This window comes from Littorina saxatilis, linkage group LG5 (genome assembly GCF_037325665.1).
Source record: "Littorina saxatilis isolate snail1 linkage group LG5, US_GU_Lsax_2.0, whole genome shotgun sequence".
Classification (NCBI taxonomy): Eukaryota; Metazoa; Mollusca; class Gastropoda; order Littorinimorpha; family Littorinidae; genus Littorina; species Littorina saxatilis.
Genome location: NC_090249.1, coordinates 62,838,469 through 62,865,578, shown reverse-complemented (window position 1 = coordinate 62,865,578; position 27,110 = coordinate 62,838,469). Strand labels below are relative to the sequence as shown.

Sequence of the window (27,110 nt, the reverse complement as noted above, 5' to 3'; positions counted from 1 at the left end):
CCTTCCATTCTTTGTCTTGGTGTACCTCTTCCCTGACTTCCCTCCCCTGTTTTTATCCCCATCTATTGTGGTAAGGCCAACAAAAAAAAATTGTCTGTTTCTGGTAACATGGCTAAAAAAAATAGGGTCGGTAGGTAGGGATTTTTTATTTTTTTATTTTTTTTTTATTTTTTTTTTACCCCAAATGTAGACCAATAAAACTAACTTTAAAAATCGCGCAAAGAGACTGGATTCACTATACATAGAGACAAGACACTCAACACATTTACAAATCGTCAGCGGACTTTCGTTTTCACACGTTTTTGTTGTTCATTTTCTCACCCTGTCCTTTACCACCCAAAAAAAATAAAACATTTTTGAGTTTGGAAAAAAAAAGTTTAGGGTCGGCGCCGAAATTTAGGGTCGGTCGGGTGACCAGAAACAGACAATTTTTTTTTTTTGGCCTAACAGTCCTTTGTCAGTATATGAGTGTATCAGTGTTCAATTAATGTTTCATGCGTTCTCTTACAAGCACTGTGATTTTTGTTTAACCATTTTAACAGAATCATAGGGCTTTGTCTTCGGATGTATAATAATGATGACATGATGCAAGTATTGATAGTCTATGTCATACATTATGTGAATGTTTGAACTTTTATCCATGATGGTCTGAATTGTCACGTTCATGGCACAGTTTGTTGTGAATGAATGTTTGGATTGTATGGAGTCTGAAATCCACAGCTGCGTGTGTCGCTTTCTGCCTGACTGACACATTTCAGGATGTGGTAACGTGCGGGGTTGTTTTGCATCTGGAAAGAAACAAACTACGCTACACTACACTGCAACCCCCCTTTTGAGACCTCCAACAATCTGAGCAAATCAGGTGTGAAAGGGAGGGAGTCTTAAAATAGGGCTACAGTTACACAGGCTATGACGAGAACATGTGAACAAGTAAGGTCTTACAGAAGAGGAAGTCTTAACAGGGGGGTTGCACTGTATCTGATCGCACTGTATCTGATCGCACTGTATCTGGTCGCACTGTATCTGGTCGCACTGTATCTGGTCGCACTGTGTCTGGTCGCACTGTGTCTGGTCGCACTGTGTCTGGTCGCACTGTATCTGATCGCACTGTATCTGGTCGCACTGTATCTGGTCACACTGTATCTGGTCACACTGTATCTGGTCGCACTGTATCTGGTCGCACTGTATCTGGTCACACTGTATCTGGTCGCACTGTATCTGGTCGCACTGTATCTGGTCGCACTGTATCTGGTCGCACTGTATCTGGTCGCACTGTGTCTGGTCGCACTGTATCTGGTCGCACTGTGTCTGGTCGCACTGTGTCTGGTCGCACTGTATCTGGTCGCACTGTATCTGGTCGCACTGTATCTGGTCGCACTGTATCTGGTCGCACTGTGTCTGGTCGCACTGTATCTGGTCGCACTGTATCTGGTCGCACTGTGTCTGGTCGCACTGTATCTGGTCGCACTGTATCTGGTCGCACTGTGTCTGGTCGCACTGTATCTGGTCGCACTGTATCTGGTCGCACTGTGTCTGGTCGCACTGTATCTGGTCGCACTGTATCTGGTCGCACTGTGTCTGGTCGCACTGTGTCTGGTCGCACTGTATCTGGTCGCACTGTATCTGGTCGCACTGTATCTGGTCGCACTGTATCTGGTCGCACTGTGTCTGGTCGCACTGTATCTGGTCGCACTGTATCTGGTCGCACTGTATCTGGTCGCACTGTGTCTGGTCGCACTGTATCTGGTCGCACTGTATCTGGTCGCACTGTGTCTGGTCGCACTGTATCTGGTCACACTGTATCTGGTCGCACTGTATCTGGTCGCACTGTATCTGGTCGCACTGTATCTGGTCGCACTGTGTCTGGTCGCACTGTATCTGGTCACACTGTATCTGGTCGCACTGTATCTGGTCGCACTGTATCTGGTCGCACTGTATCCTGGTCGCACTGTATCTGGTCGCACTGTATCTGGTCGCACTGTGTCTGGTCGCACTGTATCTGGTCGCACTGTGTCTGGTCGCACTGTATCTGGTCGCACTGTATCTGGTCGCACTGTGTCTGTCTGGTCACACTGTGTCTGGTCGCACTGTGTCTGGTCGCACTGTGTCTGGTCACACTGTATCTGGTCGCACTGTGTCTGGTCGCACTGTGTCTGGTCGCACTGTGTCTGGTCGCACTGTGTCTGGTCGCACTGTGTCTGGTCACACTGTATCTGGTCGCACTGTACCTGGTCGCACTGTGTCTGGTCACACTGTATCTGGTCGCACTGTACCTGGTCGCACTGTGTCTGGTCGCACTGTATCTGGTCGCACTGTATCTGGTCGCACTGTATCTGGTCGCACTGTGTCTGGTCGCACTGTATCTGGTCGCACTGTATCTGGTCGCACTGTGTCTGGTCACACTGTATCTGGTCGCACTGTATCCTGGTCGCACTGTGTCTGGTCACACTGTATCTGGTCGCACTGTATCTGGTAGCACTGTATCTGGTCGCACTGTATCTGGTCGCACTGTGTCTGGTCGCACTGTATCTGGTCGCACTGTGTCTGGTCGCACTGTATCTGGTCGCACTGTGTCTGGTCGCACTGTGTCTGGTCGCACTGTATCTGGTCGCACTGTATCTGGTCGCTCTGTATCTGGTCGCACTGTATCTGGTCGCATTGTATCTGGTCGCACTGTATCTGTTCGCACTGTATCTGGTCGCTCTGTATCTGGTCGCACTGTATCTGGTCGCACTGTATCTGGTCGCACTGTGTCTGGTCGCACTGTATCTGGTCGCACTGTATCTGGTCGCACTGTGTCTGGTCGCACTGTATCTGTCTGGTCGCACTGTGTCTGGTCGCACTGTCTCTGGTCGCACTGTGTCTGGTCGCACTGTGTCTGGTCGCACTGTGTCTGGTCGCACTGTATCTGGTCGCACTGTATCTGGTCGCTCTGTATCTGGTCGCACTGTATCTGGTCGCACTGTGTCTGGTCGCACTGTATCTGGTCGCACTGTATCTGGTCACACTGTATCTGGTCGCACTGTATCTGGTCGCACTGTGTCTGGTCACACTGTATCTGGTCGCACTGTATCTGGTCGCACTGTGTCTGGTCGCACTGTATCTGGTCACACTGTATCTGGTCACACTGTATCTGGTCACACTGTATCTGGTCGCACTGTATCTGGTCGCACTGTATCTGGTCGCACTGTGTCTGGTCGCACTGTGTCTGGTCGCACTGTGTCTGGTCGCACTGTGTCTGGTCGCACTGTATCTGGTCGCACTGTATCTGGTCACACTGTATCTGGTCGCACTGTGTCTGGTCGCACTGTATCTGGTCGCACTGTATCTGGTCGCACTGTATCTGGTCGCACTGTGTCTGGTCGCACTGTATCTGGTCGCACTGTATCTGGTCGCACTGTGTCTGGTCGCACTGTGTCTGGTCGCACTGTATCTGGTCGCACTGTGTCTGGTCGCACTGTATCTGTCTGGTCGCACTGTGTCTGTCTGGTCGCACTGTGTCTGTCTGGTCGCACTGTGTCTGTCTGGTCGCACTGTATCTGGTCGCACTGTGTCTGGTCACACTGTGTCTGGTCGCACTGTATCTGGTCGCACTGTATCTGGTCGCACTGTGTCTGGTCGCACTGTGTCTGGTCACACTGTATCTGGTCGCACTGTGTCTGGTCGCACTGTGTATGGTCGCACTGTATCTGGTCGCACTGTATCTGGTCGCACTGTGTCTGGTCGCACTGTGTCTGGTCGCACTGTGTCTGGTCGCACTGTATCTGGTCGCACTGTATCTGGTCACACTGTGTCTGGTCGCACTGTATCTGTCTGGTCGCACTGTGTCTGGTCACACTGTGTCTGGTCGCACTGTGTCTGTCTGGTCGCACTGTGTCTGGTCGCACTGTGTCTGGTCGCACTGTGTCTGTCTGGTCGCACTGTGTCTGGTCGCACTGTATCTGGTCGCACTGTATCTGGTCGCACTGTGTCTGGTCGCACTGTGTCTGGTCGCACTGTATCTGGTCGCACTGTATCTGGTCGCACTGTGTCTGGTCGCACTGTGTCTGGTCGCACTGTATCTGGTCGCACTGTATCTGGTCGCACTGTATCTGGTCGCACTGTGTCTGGTCGCACTGTGTCTGGTCGCACTGTATCTGGTCGCACTGTATCTGGTCGCACTGTGTCTGGTCGCACTGTGTCTGGTCACACTGTGTATGGTCGCACTGTATCTGGTCGCACTGTATCTGGTCACACTGTGTCTGGTCGTACTGTATCTGTCTGGTCGCACTGTGTCTGGTCACACTGTGTCTGGTCTCACTGTGTCTGGTCGCACCGTATCTGGTCGCACTGTATCTGGTCGCACTGTGTCTGGTCGCACTGTATCTGGTCGCACTGTGTCTGGTCGCACTGTATCTGGTCGCACTGTATCTGGTCGCACTGTATCTGGTCGCACTGTATCTGGTCGCACTGTGTCTGGTCGCACTGTGTCTGGTCGCACTGTATCTGGTCGTACTGTATCTGGTCGCACTGTGTCTGGTCGCACTGTGTCTGGTCGCACTGTATCTGGTCGCACTGTATCTGGTCGCACTGTATCTGGTCGCACTGTATCTGGTCACACTGTTTCTGGTCGCACTGTGTCTGGTCGCACTGTATCTGGTCGTACTGTATCTGGTCGCACTGTGTCTGGTCGCACTGTGTCTGGTCGCACTGTGTCTGGTCGCACTGTATCTGGTCTCACTGTGTCTGGTCGCACTGTAACTGGTCGCACTGTGTCTGGTCGCACTGTATCTGGTCGCACTGTGTCTGGTCGCACTGTCTGGTCGCACTGTGTCTGGTCGCACTGTATCTGGTCGCACTGTATCTGGTCGCACTGTATCTGGTCGCACTGTATCTGGTCGCACTGTATCTGGTCACACTGTGTCTGGTCGCACTGTATCTGGTCGCACTGCGTCTGGTCGCACTGTATCTGGTCACACTGTGTCTGGTCGCACTGTATCTGGTCGCACTGTATCTGGTCTCACTGTGTCTGGTCGCACTGTGTCTGGTCGCACTGTGTCTGGTCGCACTGTATCTGGTCGCACTGTATCTGGTCGCACTGTATCTGGTCACACTGTGTCTGGTAGCACTGTATCTGGTCGCACTGTGTCTGGTCGCACTGTGTCTGGTCGCACTGTGTCTGGTCGCACTGTATCTGGTCGCACTGTATCTGGTCGCACTGTATCTGGTCGCACTGTGTCTGGTAGCACTGTATCTGGTCGCACTGTATCTGGTCGCACTGTGTCTGGTCGCACTGTGTCTGGTCGCACTGTATCTGGTCGCACTGTGTCTGGTCGGACTGTGTCTGGTCGCACTGTGTCTGGTCGCACTGTATCTGTCTGGTCGCACTGTGTCTGGTCGCACTGTATCTGGTCACACTGTATCTTGTCGCACTGTATCTGGTCGCACTGTATCTGGTCGCACTGTATCTGGTCGCACTGTATCTGGTCGCACTGTATCTGGTCGCACTGTATCTGGTCGCACTGTGTCTGGTCGCACTGTGTCTGGTCGCACTGTGTCTGGTCGCACTGTATCTGGTCGCACTGTGGCTGGTCGCACTGTATCTGGTCGCACTGTGTCTGGTCGCACTGTGTCTGGTCGCACTGTGTCTGGTCGCACTGTATCTGGTCGCACTGTATCTGGTCGCACTGTATCTGGTCGCACTGTGTCTGGTCGCACTGTGTCTGGTCGCACTGTATCTGGTCGCACTGTATCTGGTCACACTGTGTCTGGTCGCACTGTATCTGGTCGCACTGTATCTGGTCGCACTGTATCTGGTCGCACTGTGTCTGGTCGCACTGTATCTGGTCGCACTGTGTCTGGTCGCACTGTGTCTGGTCGCACTGTATCTGGTCGCACTGTATCTGGTCGCACTGTATCTGGTCGCACTGTATCTGGTCGCACTGTGGCTGGTCGCACTGTGGCTGGTCGCACTGTATCTGGTCGCACTGTGTCTGGTCGCACTGTGTCTGGTCGCACTGTGTCTGGTCGCACTGTGTCTGGTCGCACTGTGTCTGGTCGCACTGTATCTGGTCGCACTGTGTCTGGTCGCACTGTGTCTGGTCGCACTGTATCTGGTCGCACTGTATCTGGTCGCACTGTATCTGGTCGCACTGTGTCTGGTCGCACTGTGGCTGGTCGCACTGTATCTGGTCGCACTGTATCTGGTCGCACTGTGTCTGGTCGCACTGTATCTGGTCACACTGTATCTGGTCGCACTGTATCTGGTCGCACTGTGTCTAGTCGCACTGTGTCTGGTCGCACTGTATCTGGTCGCACTGTGGCTGGTCGCACTGTGTCTGGTCGCACTGTGTCTGGTCGCACTGTGTCTGGTCGCACTGTATCTGGTCGCACTGTATCTGGTCGCACTGTCTCTGGTCGCACTGTGTCTGGTCGCACTGTGTCTGGTCGCACTGTGTCTGGTCGCACTGTATCTGGTCGCACTGTATCTGGTCGCACTGTATCTGGTCGCACTGTATCTGGTCGCTCTGTATCTGGTCGCACTGTATCTGGTCGCATTGTATCTGGTCGCACTGTATCTGTTCGCACTGTATCTGGTCGCTCTGTATCTGGTCGCACAGTATCTGGTTGGAATGTTCTGTTTTGTTGCACAAGTTGTTAGTGTTCATGTGTGCAGATTGGAATGATTTTGCAAAGTGTGTGATAACATGTTGATGTTAATATGTTGGTGTTAATGTGTGTGTGTTAACCCTTAGGCTGGTTGTCGCGACATATGTCGCGCTACTTTGCGTATACTGTCACCTGGTTGTCACGACATATGTCGCGCTACTGGCTCAGTCTGTTTGGTCGGTTCCGATTACCTCCCATGGATGCGAAAACCTATATGATCGTTTTTTGTTATTTTTTTCTGTTAATTCACCAGTGGCTATGTAACATGTGTTACAGAATTGCACCAGTGTAAGGGTTAATGTGTGTGTGGTGTAGGTCTGTGCTGTACTACCTCCAGTCATCCACTGGCAACATGACCTGCGTCACCGGACTTCCCCCACGTATGAAGATCAAACAGGTGTGTGTGTGTGTCTGTCTGTATGTCTGACAGTCTGTCTGTCTGATTGTCTGTCTGTCTGTCTGTCTTTCCATCTGTCTACCTGTCTGTCTGTATGTCTACCTATCTGTCTGTATGTATGTCTGTATGTCTACCTGTTTGTCTGTATGTCTACCTGTTTGTCTGTCTGTCTGTATGTCTACCTATCTGTCTGTATGTCTACCTGTCTGTCTGTATGTCTACCTGTCTATATGTCTACCTGTTTGTCTGTCTGTCTGTATGTCTGTATGTCTACCTATCTGTCTGTATGTCTACCTGTCTGTCTGTATGTCTACCTGTCTGTATGTCTACCTGTCTGTCTGTCTGTATGTCTACCTGTTTGTCTGTATGTCTACCTGTTTGTCCATACATATTTGTTTCTGTGGGCAAGACAGATGGATCATCTTATAACTGGTGTTGGATTCACTACAGTGGAACCCCTTTTTAGGCCCCCCCCAATGTAAGACTCCCTCCCTTTTAAGACCCAGTATTCTCAGACTTTCTGTTCATAACCTCTGTACATTTACCCGCATTTTGAGACTCCCTCGTTTTGAAGACATGATTTTCTAAGATTTGTGAATGTCTTAAAAGGGAGGTTTCATTGTGATTTATTTTGTATTGGGACATGTTTTGTATAGGGACAGGTTTTGTATAGGGACATGTTTTGTAGGGACATGTTTTGCATTGTGACTATCTAGCTGCAAGTCTGAGTTGCCAAGGAAGGTTGTGTGTGTTTCCCTTGGTGATTTTAGTTACCTCCCTTGTCCTGTATCTTGACAACCATGTGTGGTGATTATGAATGTAGGCTGTTATTATACTTGTTGTTGTTGTTGTTGTTGTTGTTGTTGTTGTTGTTGTTGTTGTTGTTGTTGTTGTTGTTGTATTTTGTGAGTAAGCAAACTAGGTATCAAGGAAGCCAGAAAGTGAGTTGATAAACAAGAGATGATCTGGAGAGTAAGGGGCTGAGTGTGTTGAACTGTGGATTGGTTTAAAATTGTTCATGGACTGAATATCAGTAATTATTTGGTTTAACAGTATTTTATTTAGATACCTGTTTACAAAGCCATGGATTTATGATAAAACAAAGGAGTACAACAAAATACTTCTGCTCTCAGAAACAAAAGAATAAAGTGGCAGACGATATTGTATTTATAAATTCATAATATTCAAACCAATGAAAACAGCATGTATTTTCTGTTAAGGTTGGCGTCAGCTCTGACCATGTCGTTGTCGTGACAACAGAGCGGCAGGTCTACAGCTGGGGTCGTGGAGACAAAGGTCAGCTGGGTCACGGTGACTGTCAAGGTCAATCCAGTCCACGTCTTGTGGAGGCGCTGAAGGGCAAATCGATCACAATGTAGGTCAAAGCTTTCATTTTGTTCTGTCCATTTTAACTTTGTGTTATCGTCCCCTACCTATCTTTCTGACCTTCTTGGTGTCTACTCCCCCTCTCGCTCCCTAAGATCCTCCGCAGACACCTGCCTTTTTAGGATACCACCAGCACGCACCAAAACATATGGCCAGCGCACCTTCTCTTACCAGGCCCCATCCATCTGGAACCAACTCCCGCACTCACTCAGGCACTCCACATCTATGCAATCATTCAAAACCTCACTCAGAACACACCTCTTCCCTCACTAGTCTGTGAAAGGTAAATATGCGCCGAAATGGCTGCAATTACTGGCCGTATAAAATTTCATCTCACACGGCATCACTGCAGAGCGCCTAGAACTGTACCCACGGAATATGCGCGATATATGCGTCATTGATTGAATGACCACCCATCCCCCTCTCCTGCTGGTCCTTAATCTGTCTCCTTCTCTCTCCTTCTTCTTCCCTTTCCAGCTCTATTCTTCTTCTCTCAACTTACTTTATGTATCCAGTAATTTATTTATTTATTTATGACTGTTTTTCCGTCTTCAGAATGCAAGTGCCTGTAGTTGGTATGAGTGAGTGGGTTGCGTTCTCGCTGTGCGTCTGTCTGCGAGTGTATGAGTCCGAGTGTCTTGGTCCTTGTCGATTTGTGTTTCGTATAATGTTCACTATGTATTGTATACTAGAGGAATACCCGCTTCGCCGGGTAGCCGGCTTCGCCGGGATGAAATACTTAGAGCCGTACGCCGGCTTTGCCGGGTCCGAACAATGGACCCGCCAAGCTTAGGTCCCTCCCAGATTCGTGGAATGGGAACAGCACGAAAATGATTCAGTGGCCATAATGCCATTCCTGACCATGAATGTAACAGTGTTAATCACCTTTGGAGGCGAACTCCACTCAAACAGGATTGAGCAATTTAGAGCTTATCTCTAAGCCCTTTTGAACTGTTATGGCTTCTCAAAGGAAGGCCAGTACATACAAATACACAAAAGCCGCCAGACCACATCACAAACAGAACTGAACAATCCACAGGTGTTGCCCACATAGAGAGAGAGACACACACACACACACACACAAACACAGAGAAGCCGTATATATAGAGAGATAGATGACAGTGTATTTTTCGCGTGGCTATAAATTGATTCGACCTTTGCACTTTTACAGTGAGGATAATTTACGGGTCCAATTTACGTTCTGGACACTGCGGTGACCTTCTAAAAATAGTAACAGAACGCCGGGAATATCCGAAGATGCCCCCTCATACTATAGTGCACCATACGAAGGAAGGGAGGTAAACGCTGAAAACATGGAGAAGATAAGGAAGAGTTACTGGGAATGGTGAAATGAACAGAAAACCCAAAATCGGTTCAGCGCTGCGCGCTGAGAGCACATGTTGAAATATCTCATCGATGATATTGTGTCCGGGGTGTAGCTGAATACGGTGTCCAAATTTGAAAAAGATCCACCGAGAACTTTGGCTTTGGTGTGTCGGTATGGGGGCCCGGGTAGCTGAGGTGGAACCAAAATCGGTTCAGCGCTGCGCGCTGAGAGCACGTGTTGAAATATCTCATCGACCAGATTTTGTGCAGGGTGTATCTGAATATGGACACCAAATTTGAAGCAGATCCATCGAGAACTTTGGCCGTGCATGGCGATCAAACACACACACACACACAGACAGATAGACAGACAGACACAAGTCGTATATATACATATATAGATTTTGTAAGCGCCTAGGGCTATATTTAGATTAGGTGCACAAATGTTCATAATAATAATAATAATAATTATGTTCATGATTTTAATAGTTAATCACAGTATATTGTCTTAGCTGTGGATGGTCTCCAGTTTTATTCATACTTAAGATTTGACTAACTTGCTGTGCATTTGCCAAGGATGACCTCAACACATGAGTATGGATCTAAAAGTGAGACATATTCCTTACTTTTTACCATCCTGAAGAAGGCAGCGACAAGATGTCAATATAGTGATTACGACTGTTGTGTGGACTTTGTGTTTAAAAGTGAGACACGTGTCTATGTTTGTCCAGGGCGTGTTGCGGGGAGGACTTCAGTGCGTTGTAACTTGTAGATGTGTAAACACAGGTATGTTTGTGTGTATGTCCAGGGCGTGTTGCGGGGATGATTTCAGCGCGTTGTAACTTGTAGATGTGTGAACACAGGTATGTTTGTGTGTTTGTCCAGGGCGTGTTGCGGGGAGGACTTCAGTGCGTTGTAACTTGTAGATGTGTAAACACAGGTATGTTTGTGTGTATGTCCAGGGCGTGTTGCGGGGATGATTTCAGCGCGTTCAGCAGCGACAATGGCCTGGTGCTGACCTGTGGCAGTGGAGCGTTGGGTTGTCTCGGCCACTCTGATTGGTCCAACGCCCTGAAGCCCCGCCTCATTGAGGCCCTGTTGAGGTGGGCACAACTCTAGATTGACAGGGGTCTTTATTGTCAGACCTGGGCCGGGGTGCACAAAGCAACACTGGGTCAAACCCAAACGGGTGGGACGCAGCCGCGGGATCAGATTGGCTGAAATTGAGAATAGTGACAGTGGGTAACAGCTGACCGGTACATATGCTAAGTAGTTGCAGCATACAAATTCATCAAAGAACATCAAAAGGTCATGCATTACACATCAAACCAAATCTATGTTCTGATAAAGATGGTGACACCAACAAAATGCGATCCACAAAATTGCTAATAACTTCTTTATCTGTTGACCCAATGACGTCATATTTGGTATGCATTTACTTCAGCTTATGCATAATTAGTCCTCAAAGTTAGGATTTTCTTTTCTTTTTGGAAAGAGCACAAAAGTCAGACCGTTTGACTTACAAACACTTGCTATTTTGTGGACAAATCTTGCACAAGCTGAAGATAACTTTGACCAAATATGAAGAAATAGGGTCAACAGATGAAGAAATTATTAGCAATTTTTGTGGATTGCATTTATTTTTAAGATCACCCTGTTACTTTTACTTGGAGAATCTGGAACAGAAAACTTGTGTTTGTTTGTCTGCCAGCTGGCAGCTTGAACTGCTTGAAGTGAATTGAATTGTTGTTGTTTGGCAACTGTAACTGTTGTATTGTTGTTGCAGTGTGGATGTGGTGGCGGTGTCGTGCGGGGGTCACCACGTGGTGGTGGTGGGGAGGGAGGGGAGGTGTATTTAGCGACTGTAACTGTTGTATTGTTGTTGCAGTGTGGACGTAGTGGCGGAGTCGTGCGGGGGTCACCACGTGGTGGTGGTGGGGACGGAGGGGGAGGCGTATTTGGCGACTGTAACTGTTGTATTGTTGTTGCAGTGTGGATGTGGTGGCGGTGTCGTGCGGGGGTCACCACGTGGTGGTGGTGGGGAGGGAGGGTGAGCCATATTTAGCGACTGTAACTGTTGTATTGTTGTTGCAGTGTGGATGTGGTGGCGGTGTCGTGCGGGGGTCATGACGTGGCGGTGGTGGGGAGGGAGGGGGAGGCGTATTTGGCGACTGTAACTGTTGTATTGTTGTTGCAGTGAGGATGTGGTGGCGGTGTCGTGCGGGGGTCACCACGTGGCGGTGGTGGGGAGGGAGGGTGAGGCGTATTGAGCGACTGTAACTGTTGTCTTCTTGTTGCAGTGTGGATGTTGTGGCAGTGTCGTGCGGGGGTCACCACATGGCGGTGGTGGAGAGGGAGGGGGAGGTGTACTGCTGGGGTCAGGGGGACAAAGGTCAACTGGGGCTCGGCAGCGAGGACAACCAGTGAGTGCTTCTTTGTCATCTCTCACAGTGTTTGTACAGATCTCGTCTTGTCTCTCGTCTTTCTTCTCGTCATGTCACGATTAATCCCTTACAAGTTAACTTCATTGTTAGTCAAAACTTCTTCGCTTTGTTTGTGTTTTTGTTGGCTGACATGTGACAAGCATCTTGTTTTCAATCCTTTTTCCTATTGTTTAAAAAGAAGTTGTAATTTTTTCTCTTTTTGTTCTTGCTAACTCCCTTTTTTTCTTCCTTCTTGTTATCAAAATAGATGCAATTGCAATGTAGAATACCTGTAGAATGTAAAACAAACTTTCCATTTTGTGGACTGGTCATGCAACACTGAATTTAATGTACACCAAATATAAAGTAATTCAGTCAACAGATGTAGAAGTTATTAGCATTTTTGTGGGTTGCATTTGTTTTGGGTCAGCCTGTACATGATGTCTGTCTGTCTGTTTCCCAGGTGTCACCCAGTGAGGGTGGGAATAGAGGAGGGGGTGGTGATACGAGACGTCCAGTGCGGGGTGGACGGCACAATGTTCATCACAGACATGGGCGGCGTGTTCGCCTGTGGCAGCAACGACTTCAACAAGCTGGGACTCAACAACAGACAGGGCTTCCTCATGGCCATGAAGAACATCTTCACAAAGGTATAGACTCTCATTTCATTTATTTTACTTTTAGTACAGTGGACCCCCCTTTTAAAACCTTCACAAGTCTGAGAAACCAGCGTCTTAAAACGGAGGGTGTCTTAAATTGGGGTGTCTTAAAAGGGGGGTCTTAAAAGGGGGGTCTTAAAAGGGGGGTTCCACTGTACCATCACTTCATTTACTTTACTGTATTATCCCCTTGCTGGGAAATTCAGGTCTGTTGCTCCCAGAGGAAAGCTAGCAGCAACAAGAGTTGCGCTACCCAGGTTTGTGCGTATTTAGGTGTGATCAGCCACCCGCACTTGTGACATAATGACCAGAATGAGGTCTTTTACCTGCCTCTGTTTCTTTGCCAGCTGAGTATTCTGACTTTCTTTCCTTTTTCTTTTTTATGCAATATTTCATTTTGTGTCCACAGACAGAAGTAGAGGGCAGAAACGTTCCTACCCCTGTGCGAGCCTTGGCGCGTCATCGAGTGGTTGCCGTGGCGATGGGCAGTCACCACTCAGCAGTCATCGTGGAGGCGGGTCATGTGTACACATTCGGTCGGAACACTGAGGGTCAACTTGGCACCACCAATGTCAAGGCCTTTCACGCTCCCGTCGAGCTCAAGTCTCTCTCCCACGTCTCCATACATGTGAGTAAAGTGTATGTCTGTCGGTGAATGTGTCTGTGTAAGTCGGTGCATATAATAATAATAATAATATGGGAGATTTATAGAGCGCTTTACGTTCTCAAAGCGCTTTACAATGACAAACATACATAATACATACAAAGCAAAGCAAAAGCATGTGCAGCAGCATTCAGCACACAAGTGAACAACGAAACTTAAACACTACATCAATACAATCTGCAAGCATACTAACACAGGCAAAACATTCAAACATTCAAACACCTGATTCAAAAATGCACATATCTGTGTCTGTGTATGTCTGTGTCTGTGTCTCTGCGTCTATGTCTGTATATGTGTGTGTGTGTAAAAATGTGCGTGGCTGCATCTGTTTGCGTAACAGAGATGCCGATCTACTCTCTTTTAGGGGTGTTTATTTGATATACCTGAGTCTCTGTTCTTCCCTTATTTGTGTGTTTTTTCTTCTCCACTGCCTGTCATTGTGTCTGTCATTGTGTCTGTCATTGTGTCTGTCATTGTGTCTGTCATTGTGTCTGTCATTGTGTCTGTCATTGTGTCTGTCATTGTGTCTGTCATTGTGTCTGTCATTGTGTCTGTCATTGTGTCTGTCATTGTGTCTGTCATTGTGTCTGTCATTGTGTCTGTCATTGTGTCTGTCATTGTGTCTGTCATTGTGTCTGTCATTGTGTCTGTCATTGTGTCTGTCATTGTGTCTGTCATTGTGTCTGTCATTGTGTCTGTCATTGTGTCTGTCATTGTGTCTGTCATTGTGTCTGTGGTTATTGGTGTCCCCACTGCCTGCAGCAAGTGATAGTCGTCACCCAAAGCTGATTGCGCCAACAAATCAGGCACAGACTGTGAACTTCTCACAAGCATGACTTGAAAACAAAAAAGTACCTGCTATTCAGACTTTGTCGTGGGACGTAGTTTTCTTCCACACGAGATTATGTAGATAGTCTAACAGGCAGGCGTGAGATTGACAGGGCAATTAGCAACAAGAGGCAGGCGTGAGATTGACAGGGCAATTAGCAACAAGAGGCAGGCGTGAGATTGACAAGGCAATTAGCAACTTGTTATCTTGCTTTACCTCAATGTCATTGCTCCATTGTTCATGTGTTTGCTCTTAAAGATGATGTTGTTGCTCAATAATAAAAAGCCAAAAACATACTGTACTCACGTGTTAATGAAGACAATTCAAATCACAGTGTTCGACATTTTGACCCTGAGGTCTTCCTCAGGAACACAAAACACGAATCAAAGCAAAGAAGAAGACGGACAATAGAACAGAAAGAAGAAATAAAGATGTCACGATTCACAAACCAAGACCAAAAGACAGGCACCGTATTTGACGGACTACAAGCCGCCACTTTTTTTTCCAAAAAAATCGCATTGCGGCTTATAAAAAGATGCGGCTAAAACGTTACCTAAACTTGAATAGCATTCACCTAATGGAAGTCGCCGCGGATTTTCATTTCGCTCGATTAGCGGTTACCGGTACTTTATTAGCTCTCTACTCAAGACTCGGCGCTTTCCTCTTTCTTTGGCGAATCTTCGTTTGTCAACAAGTCGTCGTGACAAGATAGCGTACAGAAAAACACCGGATGTATCAGGATCTCGCGCGCGCGAGATTTCGTTTTTTTGTGTCTCGCGATAGTTGGAGGAGCGAGAGCCGCCATGTTGTGTTTTCGTCTGCTCGAAATGTGCGCAAAAGTCGTAAATCATCCCCAAAAAGCTTATTCTGGGCGGGACTACATGTGTGTGTTGGTTACAAATTGTGTGTGTGATATTTTTCTTCAAATTTTTTCACTTTTCTTCTTTGTTTCACTTGTTTATTCTCGGAGCCGATTTCGCCAAATACCGTACTTTCGTTTGCCTGGTTGTTTTGATTGATTGACACGATCTGATTATATTTTTTTCGACGGCGGCTAATATAGTGACGCGGCCTATACGTGGCTCGTCCCAATTTTTGAGTCACTTGAGAAAAAGTGACTCTATGTAATCGGTCAGTGTTAGTCTGTCCGGCCGGCCGGCCGGCCGGCCGTCCGTAGACACCACCTTAACGTTGGACTTTTCTCGGAAACTATCAAAGCGATCGGGCTCATATTTTGTTTAGTCGTGACCTCCAATGACCTCTACACTTTAACGATGGTTTCGTTGACCTTTGACCTTTTTCAAGGTCACAGGTCAGCGTCAAAGGAAAAATTAGACATTTTATATCTTTCTCGGAAACTATCAAAGCGATCGGGCTCATATTTTGTTTAGTCGTGACCTCCAATGACCTCTACACTTTAACGATGGTTTCGTTGACCTTTGACCTTTTTCAAGGTCACAGGTCAGCGTCAAAGGAAAAATTAGACATTTTATATCTTTGACAAAGTTCATCGGATGTGATTGAAACTTTGTAGGATTATTCTTTACATCAAAGTATTTACATCTGTAGCCTTTTACGAACGTTATCAGAAAAACAAGGGAGATAACTAGCCTTTTCTGTTTGGCAACACACAACTTAACGTTGGGCTTTTCTCGGAAACTATAAAAGTGACCGGGCTCAAATTTTATGTGAACGTGACTCATTGTGTTGTGAATAGCAATTTCTTCCTGTCCATCTGATGCCTCATATAATATTCAGAACTGCGAAAGTGACTCGATCGAGCGTTTGCTCTTCTTGTTTTTGTTAAAAGTCGGGGGTGCGGCTTATAAAACGGTGCGTCTTGTAATCCGTCAAATACGGTAGTTGTTCAAGTTAAAATGTCCTCTGAACGTGCAGCACGTGCGGTGCGGTGACCACTACACCGTGGCCAGCAGTCGGGACCACCAGCTGTTCTACTGGGGCCTGCGCTACACCGCTGCCCTCTCGCGCCCCGACGACGACAACACCGACAGCAGTCGCTCCAGCATCAACAGTTTGCTGGCCGACACCGAGGGGGGGACGGTGGGGGAGGGGGGGAGGGAGGAGGTCACACCCAGAAACGCTCCTCTGCCAGACACAGGGGACACTGGGGGCAGTGCTGCAGGCAAAGGTACAGGATGAAAGTCGCTTGTAATTTCAATCCTTTTTATTCTCGCAGGTTCCAGGAGTTGGGTTCTGCATTACTCTCACTTACTCCATTACACATGTTGTATGCATAACTCTCACTTACTCTATTCCACATGTTGTATGCATAACTCTCATTTACTCTATTCCACATGTTGTATGCATTACTCTCACTTGCTCCATGACACATGTTGTATGCATTACTCTCACTTACTCCATGACACATGTTGTATGCATTACTCTCACTTACTCCATTACACATGTTGTATGCATTACTCTCACTTACTCCATTACACATGTTGTATGCATTACTCTCACTTACTCCATTACACATGTTGTATGCATTACTCTCACTTACTCCATTACACATGTTGTATGCATTACTCTCACTTACTCCATTACACATGTTGTATGCATTACTCTCACGTACTCCATGACACATGTTGTATGCATTACTCTCACGTACTCCATGACACATGTTGTATGCATTACTCTCACGTACTCCATGACACATGTTGTTTGTTGTATGTTGTTTGTTGTATGTTGTATGCTGTTTGTTGTTTGTTGTATGTTGTTTGTTGTATGCTGTATGCTGTATGTTGTTTGTTGTATGTTGTATGCTGTATGTTGTTTGTTGTATGCTGTATGCTGTATGTTGTATGTTGTATGCTGTATGTTGTATGTTGTTTGTTGTATGTTGTATCATTTAGACCGCTTACTTCCCTTGGTTTCTCAGATGACAGAGGTAGACTAATGACATTTTCTGTTCATTGATAGGTGGATTTGTTGGTTAGAGGATTTCTGTATGTCTTGGTTCACTGATTGTAGAGGAATGTGTTGGTTAGAAGATTTATGGATTATTTGTTTAATTGCTTTTTGGTGGATTTTTTAGACAAAAGATTAATGAATTTCTTGGTTAATTGATTTTGGGATTTATTGATCTATGACCTGGTTCAGTGGTTGGTTGACTGGTTGTGAATTAATGTTCCTGTTTGAGTGGTTGACTACATGGTGATTTATTGGATAGGCAGAGAAATTGATTATAATAATAATAATAATAATAATAATAATAATACGAATATTTATAACGCGCACATATCTCACCAACAGGCGACTCAAGGCGCACATACACTCATTCACACACACGGAGACTTAAAGTCACTAGCACACACACACCATCAACCATTAAAATATGTACAGTTATTCAGGGTGGGATGGGGTGGGCAGTGTAGAATGCATGGATTATTTGGAAAAAAGGAATGTCTTGAGTGCAGATTTGAATGATTCGAGGGACTGTTGTTGACGGAGGGGGAGAGGTAGTGTGTTCCATTGGCTAGGTGCTTGGAAAGAAAATGAGCGTTGACCTGCTGTTTTGAGTTTGGTGTGGGGGATGTTGAGCTTGAGGGAGTCGGCAGATGATCTGAGTGCTCGTGAAGGGACATAGAGAGAGAGAGAGTCGGAGAGATAGGCAGGGGCGAGACCATGGAGGCATTTGTAGGTGAGAGTGTTGATTTTGTAGGTGATACGGGCAGGAACGGGCAACCAGTGGAGCTGATTTAGGAGGGGGGTGGTGTGATCTCTCTTTTTCTTTCGTAAGACAAGACGGGCAGAGCTATTTTGAATGCGTTGGAGACGAGAGATAGAAGAAGAGGGAAGACCCGCCAAGAGAGAGTTACAATAGTCAAGACATGAGAGAATGGTGGAAGTGACCAGTTTGGCGGTAGCATCTGTGGTGAGGTACTTGTGGATAGTGGCGATGCGGCGGAGTTGGAAGTAGCAGGTGCGAGAGACAGAAGAGATGTGTTGTTTCATGGAAAGGGTGTTGTCTAGAGTGACTCCGAGGTTTTTGACAGCAGAAGACAGAGGGACAGAAGAGTCAGAGAGTTGAAGAGAGTCGGAGGTGGCTTTGGAGAGTTTGGATATAGTGCCTATTAGGATAGCTTCAGTTTTGTTGCTATTGAGCTGAAGTTTGTTTTCTGTCATCCAATTCTGCACGTCAGTGATAGTGTCAGAGATAGAGGAAAGAAGAGATTCAGACTGGTCAGGGGAAGAGCTGTTGTGAAGTTGAGAGTCGTCGGCAAAAGAGTGGTGGAGAACGTTGTGTCGGTCAAGGATGTGGTCAAGAGGTTGAGTGTAGAGAGTAAACAGTACAGGCCCAAGGACTGAGCCCTGAGGGACTCCGCACTCAAGCCTGATGGGGTCAGAGTTCAGTTTGTCAATCGAAACAGTCTGGTAGCGGTCGGTAAGAAAGGAAGAGAACCAAGAAAGATAAATATGTGTTTGTGTGCTTGTTCTTTTCAAGGTATTTCCTGTTGTTTTCATAGAGTGGATGGATTATTTTGCATTTACTGCAGGGTCATTCTTGCTGATGTGGTGGTGGTGGCGGGTTGTGGTGTTTTTTCTTGTGATTTTTAGCTGTTCATTCCATAAACAGTGCACAATAATGTAGACTATTGTTTTACATTACTTTCAGAAAATTCCAGTGTCAGCCCAAAATGTGCAGATGCAGAGCACCCAACCCCAGCCTCCATGCCCAGTGGTCACCATGGTGACAGTGGGGTTTCCATGACAACGGGAGGCAGCAGGGAGGGGATGGACACGGGGGTCAATGGTGACACCCTCTCTGACCCTGGGGCTGGCTTCAGACCTCTGTGTGAGTGTTGTGTTGTGTGTGTGTGTGTGTGTGTGTGTGTGTGTGTGTGTGTGTGTGTGTGTGTGTGTGTGTGTTTGTGTGTGTGTGTGTGTTTGTGCGTGTGTCTGTGTTTGTGTGTGTTTGTGTTTGTGTGTTTGTATGTGTGTGTTTGTATATATATGTGTGTGTGTTTGCATGTGTGTGTGTGTGGGGGGTGTAGTGTTGTGTTTGTGTACTGTGTTGTGTGTGTATCATGGTTGTGTGTGTGTTTGGTGTTTGGTGTATCTTCTTGTCCTTGGGGAGTTCCCTCCATTACATTCAGGCTGCTATCCCTGGGAATAGTGTGCAGCAACAGAAACACGCTACCCATTTGTTTCCTGCATGAATGTATTAGCGCTTCTCAAACCCTGAGACTTTCCCTGTGACCTTGGGATCATTATCTTGCGCACCCCTGCACTGGGGGTTGTTCGTACACCGAAGAGAGTCTGCAAAAAGGTTACTCTGGGAAATAAATCCCTTGCCGAACATGGGGATCAAGCACACGCCGATAGCGACAACTGGTTTCAAGCCAGCGCTGCTACCGACTGAGCTATCTCCCCTGTGTATGTCATGGTTGTGTTTTTATTTACTTTCAGCTGACACGATGGCCAGGCGGTCGTTGAGTGCTGGCAGCCGTGACAACACGAAGGAGAAGGATCGGGACAAGGAGAAAGACGCTGTGGCAGACAACTCGGTCATTCTCTTTGAACCTACCGAGATCATCAGGTCTGTTCTCTCTCTTTGAACCTACCGAGATCATCAGGTCTGTTCTCTCTCTGTACCGCTTTCATGTGTGTGTGTGTTGGTGGGTGGGTGCGTGCCTGTGTGTGTGTGTGTGTGTGTGTGTTGGTGGGTAGATGCGTGCGTGTGTGTGTGTAATAGTTGCTCATATTGATGTGTTTTTATGTTGTATGGTTAAACAAATTCAGCCAACATGTCATTTGTCATTTTGAGATAATGAAGTATTTTTCTATTGTATTGTTTGGTATTGTATCATATCGTATTGTATTGCGTTATGTTGCGTTGTGTTGTATTGTATTGTATTTTGTTGTATTGTATTGTAATGTATTATATTGTATCGTTGTCAGGATCAAGCAAGGTCACGAGAAGGTATTGCTAGGCAACGTGTTCTGTCATGGGGAGAATCTCTTCATCCAAGTGGAGACCACTGCTCCCCCGCCCCGACGACGCACCTTCAAGAAACGCAGCTTCAGGTACACGACATCACAGACCATGACTCTCACACTGTGTGGTGCCAGGTTTCTGGCCATCTGTTCCACTCTCAACACATTTTGGTTGTGATTCAAAATATAATTTTTGTATGGTGAAGTTGATTGTAAAACGCGCTACTAACCACAGCTGAACCAAGCGAACTGGGTTCGGCAAACGTTCGGCGAATGTTACACCGTGCCTTGTCCGGTGTACTAACTAGCGGAGAATGTATCGGTGACACCGGTCACATGATCAAGAAATATCACGTGAGAAAACTGGTGATCTTCTCATGCATTATAGCTGCCATTATTCTGACTCTTCAAGGATGAAGATACACAAATATTCAACCAATAAAAAGTCAGTTCACCTAAGGTTACAGATGACGCGCTGCAAGGCTTGCAGGAGTGAATCGGCGAACCTTGAATGTTGCAGCTGCAACCCAAAAATAGGGGAATCCCCTGATTTGATGATGTAGTGCAAAGTTCGCCGAACCTAGTTCGGCTGTAGTTAGTAGCGGGCTGAACATGAGTTTAAGAGGGCTACCCAAACTACGCATGCTTGCATACTGTACGAACTAATAATAATAATATGGGAGATTTATAGAGCGCTTGACGTTCTCTAAGCGCTTTACAATGAATTGGTGAGAGGTCAAGGCAGGTGAAGTAGCCCGCACGTTGAACATCTCTCATGCTGGGTATTTTTGTGTTTCTATAACCCACCGAACTCTGACATGGATTACAGGATCTTTTCCGTGCGCACTTGGTCTTGTGCTTGCGTGTACACACGAAGGGGGTTAAGTCACTAGCAGGTCTGCACATAAGTTGACCTGGGAGATCGGAAAAATCTCCACTTTTAACCCACCAGGCGGCAGCGACCGGGATTCGAACACACGACCTTCCGATTAGGAGGCCGACGTCTTACCACCACGCCACTGCGCCCGTCTAGCAGCTGAAAAAAACCCATACTATAATGAATCTGTTTTACTTGTCTGCTATGTATTTTCAAATCCATGTGTACGTGTTGTACATTTTGTATACTGTATAAGTTAACTTCGATGTGTATTACAGACGCAGACCGCAGGACACAGGTCGTGACCCCAAACAGCTGTCCACTTCAAGTCACGAAGCGGGCGATGAGTATTCCTCTGAAGCCTCCGAGATTGACTTGCGCAGCACTGTGAGTTTTTTTGTTCTCTTGTTATAGATTGTTCTGGTTATTGAGAATGTATGTGAAAAGTGATATGAAAAGTGCAGTGGGTTGAATACTGATGTGAAAAGTGCAGTGGGTTGAATACTGATGTGAAAAGTGCAGTGGGTTGAATACTGATGTGAAAAGTGCAGTGGGTTGAATACTGATGACAGAGAGGGCTTAGTACTCGCATGTACGCTACCTTTATTTTGTTGCTGGCTACATAAATTCTTGTTCTTGTTCTAGTTTTACTTGTTAAGCAAGTGGGTTAACATTTGTATGATGATTTGTCCTTGATATTGTGGGGTGGACAGTTTTAGGCACCGTTAAATTGTAAATAGAATAGCAAATTGGAAAGTGAGTTATTTCCCATTGTGTGGTGTGGCAGCTGACTTACAGAGTGCTGTACTATGTACGTGCATGTCTTGATTTGATAGATGCCGACGTGGCTGAGGGAGGAGCTGACAATAGAGTGCTGTACTATGTACGTGCATGTCTTGATGTGATAGATGCCGACGTGGCTGAGGGAGGAGCTGACAATAGAGTGCTGTACTATGTACGTGCATGTCTTGATGTGATAGATGCCGACGTGGCTGAGGGAGGAGCTGACAATAGGGAGGGAGGAGGGGGGGCGGTGTGCCGACAACGATGATGACGGCAACGAGGCTGACAACACCAGCGACATGACAGACGACGACACTCACTGCCGTGCCGTCATTGACAGCTCCATGTCATCCATACATGTCAACAGAGTGCTCACTCCAGGTGTGTGTGTGTTGGGGGGGGGGGGGGGGGGGGGGTGAGTGTGTGTTTTCTGTCTATATGTCTGTGTCTGTCCATGTTCATAATGTTAGGCTTATTGTATGTATTGTGTGGTTTTTTTCTACCTTTGAGAGAGGTAATAATAATAAAACATTCTTTTATGGCACTGTTCACCGCCAAATGGCAGTCTCATGGCGCTGTTCACCGCCAAATGGCAGTCTCATGGCACTGTTCACCGCCAAATGGCAGTCTCATGGCACTGTTCACCGCCAAATGGCAGTCTCATGGCACTGTTCACCGCCAAATGGCAGTCTCATGGCACTGTTCACCGCCAAATGGCAGTCTCATGGCACTGTTCACCGCCAAATGGCAGTCTCATGGCACTGTTCACCGCCAAATGGCAGTCTCATGGCACTGTTCACCGCCAAATGGCAGTCTCATGGCACTGTTCACCGCCAAATGGCAGTCTCATGGCACTGTTCACCGCCAAATGGCAGTCTCATGGCACTGTTCACCGCCAAATGGCAGTCTCATGGCACTGTTCACCGCCAAATGGCAGTCTCATGGCACTGTTCACCGCCAAATGGCAGTCTCATGGCACTGTTCACCGCCAAATGGCAGTCTCATGGCACTGTTCACCGCCAAATGGCAGTCTCATGGCACTGTTCACCGCCAAATGGCAGTCTCATGGCGCTTTACACCAGACATTCAAATTCAACATTTTACATATAAAAAGTTTCCTCGTAAGAAATAACATACAAGCATTAAACAAAAAAAATTCATAGACAACGACCACTTTTAGTTATATAAGATGATATAGCAAAATTGTTTTTAAAAAGATGAAAAATCCATAAGATAAGTAATAGACACATAGTTACACATAAAAAGTCTGACAATAAAACAGAACTTACATAAAAGCGTACAGATCTAAAACAGAACGAAGATGTAACACAGACTGTGGGGCAACACATTAAACAACTAACAACAGGCATACTGTATTATAATACTACATTAGGACTTTTAAACCCAATACACATTAAAACATCAAATTCAATTCATCATACAATACAGGCATTAACACTTACACATTAACATGCTTGCATTTGAAACTTCGAGGTCTTCATCGGGTATTGACGCCCGACCAAAGGTAATTGACGCCCGACCAAAGGTAATTGACGCCCGACCAAAGGTAATTAACGCCCGACCAAAGGTAATTAACGCCCGACCAAAGGTAATTAACGCCCGACCAAAGGTAATTAACGCCCGACCAAAGGTAATTAACGCCCGACCAAAGGTAATTGACGCCCGACCAAAGGTAATTGACGCCCGACCAAAGGTAATTAACGCCCGACCAAAGGTAATTGAAGCCTTGTGTGTTGTTGTAAGAGCAGAAGCAAGGGTCTCAGGCTGCTGGATGTGTTGATGTCATAGCTGTTTTTCATTCACAATATGAGGATAACCATGAAATTTCCTTTTGAAATAGAAAGTTCCTTCTGTTTGTATTTATGATATATCCGTCTGTGTTTCAGTGACTGACATCGTGACGCCCAGATCCAATCAGACGTTCCGTCCCACTGCCCAGCACAGCAAGGTATGGCAACAACACACTCACACCTGCCAAACACAACAAGGTATGGCAACAACACACTCACACCTGCCAAACACAACAAGGTATGGCAACAACACACTCACACCTGCCAAACACAGCAAGGTATGGCAACAACACACTCACACCTGCCAAACACAACAAGGTATGGCAACAACACACTCACACCTGCCAAGCACAGCAAGGTATGGCAACAACACACTCACACCTGCCAAGCACAGCAAGGTATGGCAACAACACACTCACACCTGCCAAACACAACAAGGTATGGCAACAACACACTCACACCTGCCAAACACAACAAGGTATGGCAACAACACACTCACACCTGCCAAACACAACAAGGTATGGCAACAACACACTCACACCTGCCAAACACAACAAGGTAAGGCAACAACACACTCACACCTGCCAAACACAGCAAGGTATGGCAACAACACACTCACACCTACCAAGCACAGCAAGGTATGGCAACAACACACTCACACCTGCCAAGCACAGCAAGGTATGGCAACAACACACTCACACCTGCCAAACACAGCAAGGTATGGCAACAACACACTCACACCTGCCAAGCACAACAAGGTATGGCAACAACACACTCACACCTGCCAAACACAGCAAGGTATGGCAACAACACACTCACCTGCCAAACACAACAAGGTATGGCAACAACACACTCACACCTGCCAAACACAACAAGGTATGGCAACAACACACTCACACCTGCCAAACACAGCAAGGTATGGCAACAACACACCCACACTTGCCAAACACAACAAGGTATGGCAACAACACACTCACACCTGCCAAACACAACAAGGTATGGCAACAACACACTCACACCTGCCAAACACAACAAGGTATGGCAACAACACACTCACACCTGCCAAGCACAACAAGGTATGGCAACAACACACACCTGCCAAACACAACAAGGTATGGCAACAACACACTCACACCTGCCAAGCACAGCAAGGTATGGCAACAACACACTCACACCTGCCAAGCACAGCAAGGTATGGCAACAACACACTCACACCTGCCAAACACAGCAAGGTATGGCAACAACACACTCACACCTGCCAAACACAGCAAGGTATGGCAACAACACACTCACACCTGCCAAGCACAACAAGGTATGGCAACAACACACTCACACCTGCCAAACACAGCAAGGTATGGCAACAACACACTCACACCTGCCAAACACAACAAGGTATGGCAACAACACACTCACACCTGCCAAACACAACAAGGTATGGCAACAACACACTCACACCTGCCAAGCACAACAAGGTATGGCAACAACACACTCACACCTGCCAAACACAGCAAGGTATGGCAACAACACACTCACACCTGCCAAACACAACAAGGTATGGCAACAACACACTCACACCTGCCAAACACAACAAGGTATGGCAACAACACACTCACACCTGCCAAACACAGCAAGGTATGGCAACAACACACTCACACCTGCCAAACACAACAAGGTATGGCAACAACACACTCACACCTGCCAAGCACAACAAGGTATGGCAACAACACACTCACACCTGCCAAGCACAGCAAGGTATGGCAACAACACACGCACACCTGCCAAACACAACAAGGTATGGCAACAACACACTCACACCTGCCAAACACACAATCAAACAGTAAACCCTCATTACCAGTTTCTGACTTCTTTGCCTCACTGTGGGGAGAACTTGCACTGGGATCGAGTATCCTTAAATGAAATATCTTAATAGATGTAAGGGTTGTGTCCTTTGAATAACTGTGTTAGCATGTACTCAGATTTATTATATTGATGACTATATTTTTAGATATGATTTTAGGGAATTCATTTATCTTTATCCATGTAACCTGTGATTACTCCTGTCAAATTGGTGCTAAAAGAACAACCAGTCTGTTTTGAACTGTCTGGTTGGTGTACACATGTAAATAGGCCCAGTGAAATTGAACACTTTATCTGTACATATTTATTATGATATAATATGCGTGTGGAAGGAGTGTGAAGTTTGGATGCATACACCATAACAAAATCCTGTGCTTTGCATTTGGTAAATAAACTGTTTGACTGACTGACTGTTGCTGAGGTTCGACCCCTATATTTTGAAAGGGATTTATTTATTAAGTACACCGTGAAAGTCTCAGGGCTTGGAAACATGAACACACGCATGCAGAAAAAAGGTTAAAAAAAGTGGGTAGTGCCATACTAAATGGCATCTCCAATTTCCATGTGGGTAACCTCACAGGACTATATGATACAATACACATGTACCGTTTTGTTATGCCAAGAGACAGGTTGAGCATAGCTCTCTCTGCCTGTGGACTTTTATTGTAAGTGTGCTGCCATTCCTTTGTGACATGGCCTTGACCTTTCTTGACGTGTTTCTTTCTGTGCAGACTCAGAGCCGGGAGCGCACGAGTTCAGTGAACAGTTGTGAGAGCAACCCTGACAGGGCCTCAGGGGAACACATGTCTGACAGCAGCTCCACTGAGACCGCCGCAACCAGGGGGTGAGACGCCTGGGCCTCTTGCTCTGGTTGCAAGTACAGTTGCAAGCAGAGGGAGCGAGGGGAGGGGGTCATTTATTTCTCTCGTATAGCTGCAAGCGGAGGGAGGGGGCAGAACCAGTTGCGTAGCCTGTAACATTTTGCATGCAGAAGGTGATGGGGATACAAAGTGTAAAAAGTATGTGTGTGTGGGGAGAGGGATGGGGTGGTCTTGGGAGGCGTGTGTGTTGAGGTGAGTTGGGCAAGATGGTAACAGTGGAACTGATTTTTCTTGCTCATGCCGCTTCTCCACAGGCCCTATCAACATGTGTACTGACAAGTTTTGTACTCACCCACCAAATTGCTATGTACTTGTGCATTTGTTAATCTCCAACCATCATCATCATCATTTGTTAATCTCCAACTATCATCATCATCATCATTTGTTAATCTCCAACTATCATCATCATCATCATTTGTTAATCTCCAACCATCATCATCATCATTTGTTAATCTCCAACCATCATCATTTGTTAATCTCCAACCATCATCATCATCTGTTAATCTCCAACCATCATCATCATCTGTTAATCTCCAACCATCATCATCTGTTAATATCCAACCATCATCATCTTCATCTGTTAATCTCCAATCATCATCATCATCTGTTAA

At 46.7% G+C, this 27,110-nt stretch overlaps 1 protein-coding gene across 1 annotated transcript in view; it reads left to right on the top strand.

The window, feature by feature from the left end:
* The window catches only part of LOC138967681 (uncharacterized), an 86,585-nt gene that overhangs the window by 38,641 nt on the left and 20,834 nt on the right, over positions 1-27,110 (top strand). Inside the window, exons 14-27 of the mRNA XM_070340322.1 lie at positions 6,964-7,045; positions 8,266-8,420; positions 10,720-10,860; positions 12,058-12,180; positions 12,644-12,830; positions 13,249-13,467; positions 16,229-16,481; positions 18,969-19,148; positions 19,763-19,892; positions 20,255-20,380; positions 21,446-21,554; positions 22,148-22,331; positions 23,858-23,919; positions 26,350-26,462. Of these exons, the coding sequence (XP_070196423.1) occupies positions 6,964-7,045; positions 8,266-8,420; positions 10,720-10,860; positions 12,058-12,180; positions 12,644-12,830; positions 13,249-13,467; positions 16,229-16,481; positions 18,969-19,148; positions 19,763-19,892; positions 20,255-20,380; positions 21,446-21,554; positions 22,148-22,331; positions 23,858-23,919; positions 26,350-26,462 (2,064 nt within the window). The remainder of the gene's footprint in view (positions 1-6,963; positions 7,046-8,265; positions 8,421-10,719; positions 10,861-12,057; positions 12,181-12,643; positions 12,831-13,248; positions 13,468-16,228; positions 16,482-18,968; positions 19,149-19,762; positions 19,893-20,254; positions 20,381-21,445; positions 21,555-22,147; positions 22,332-23,857; positions 23,920-26,349; positions 26,463-27,110) is intronic.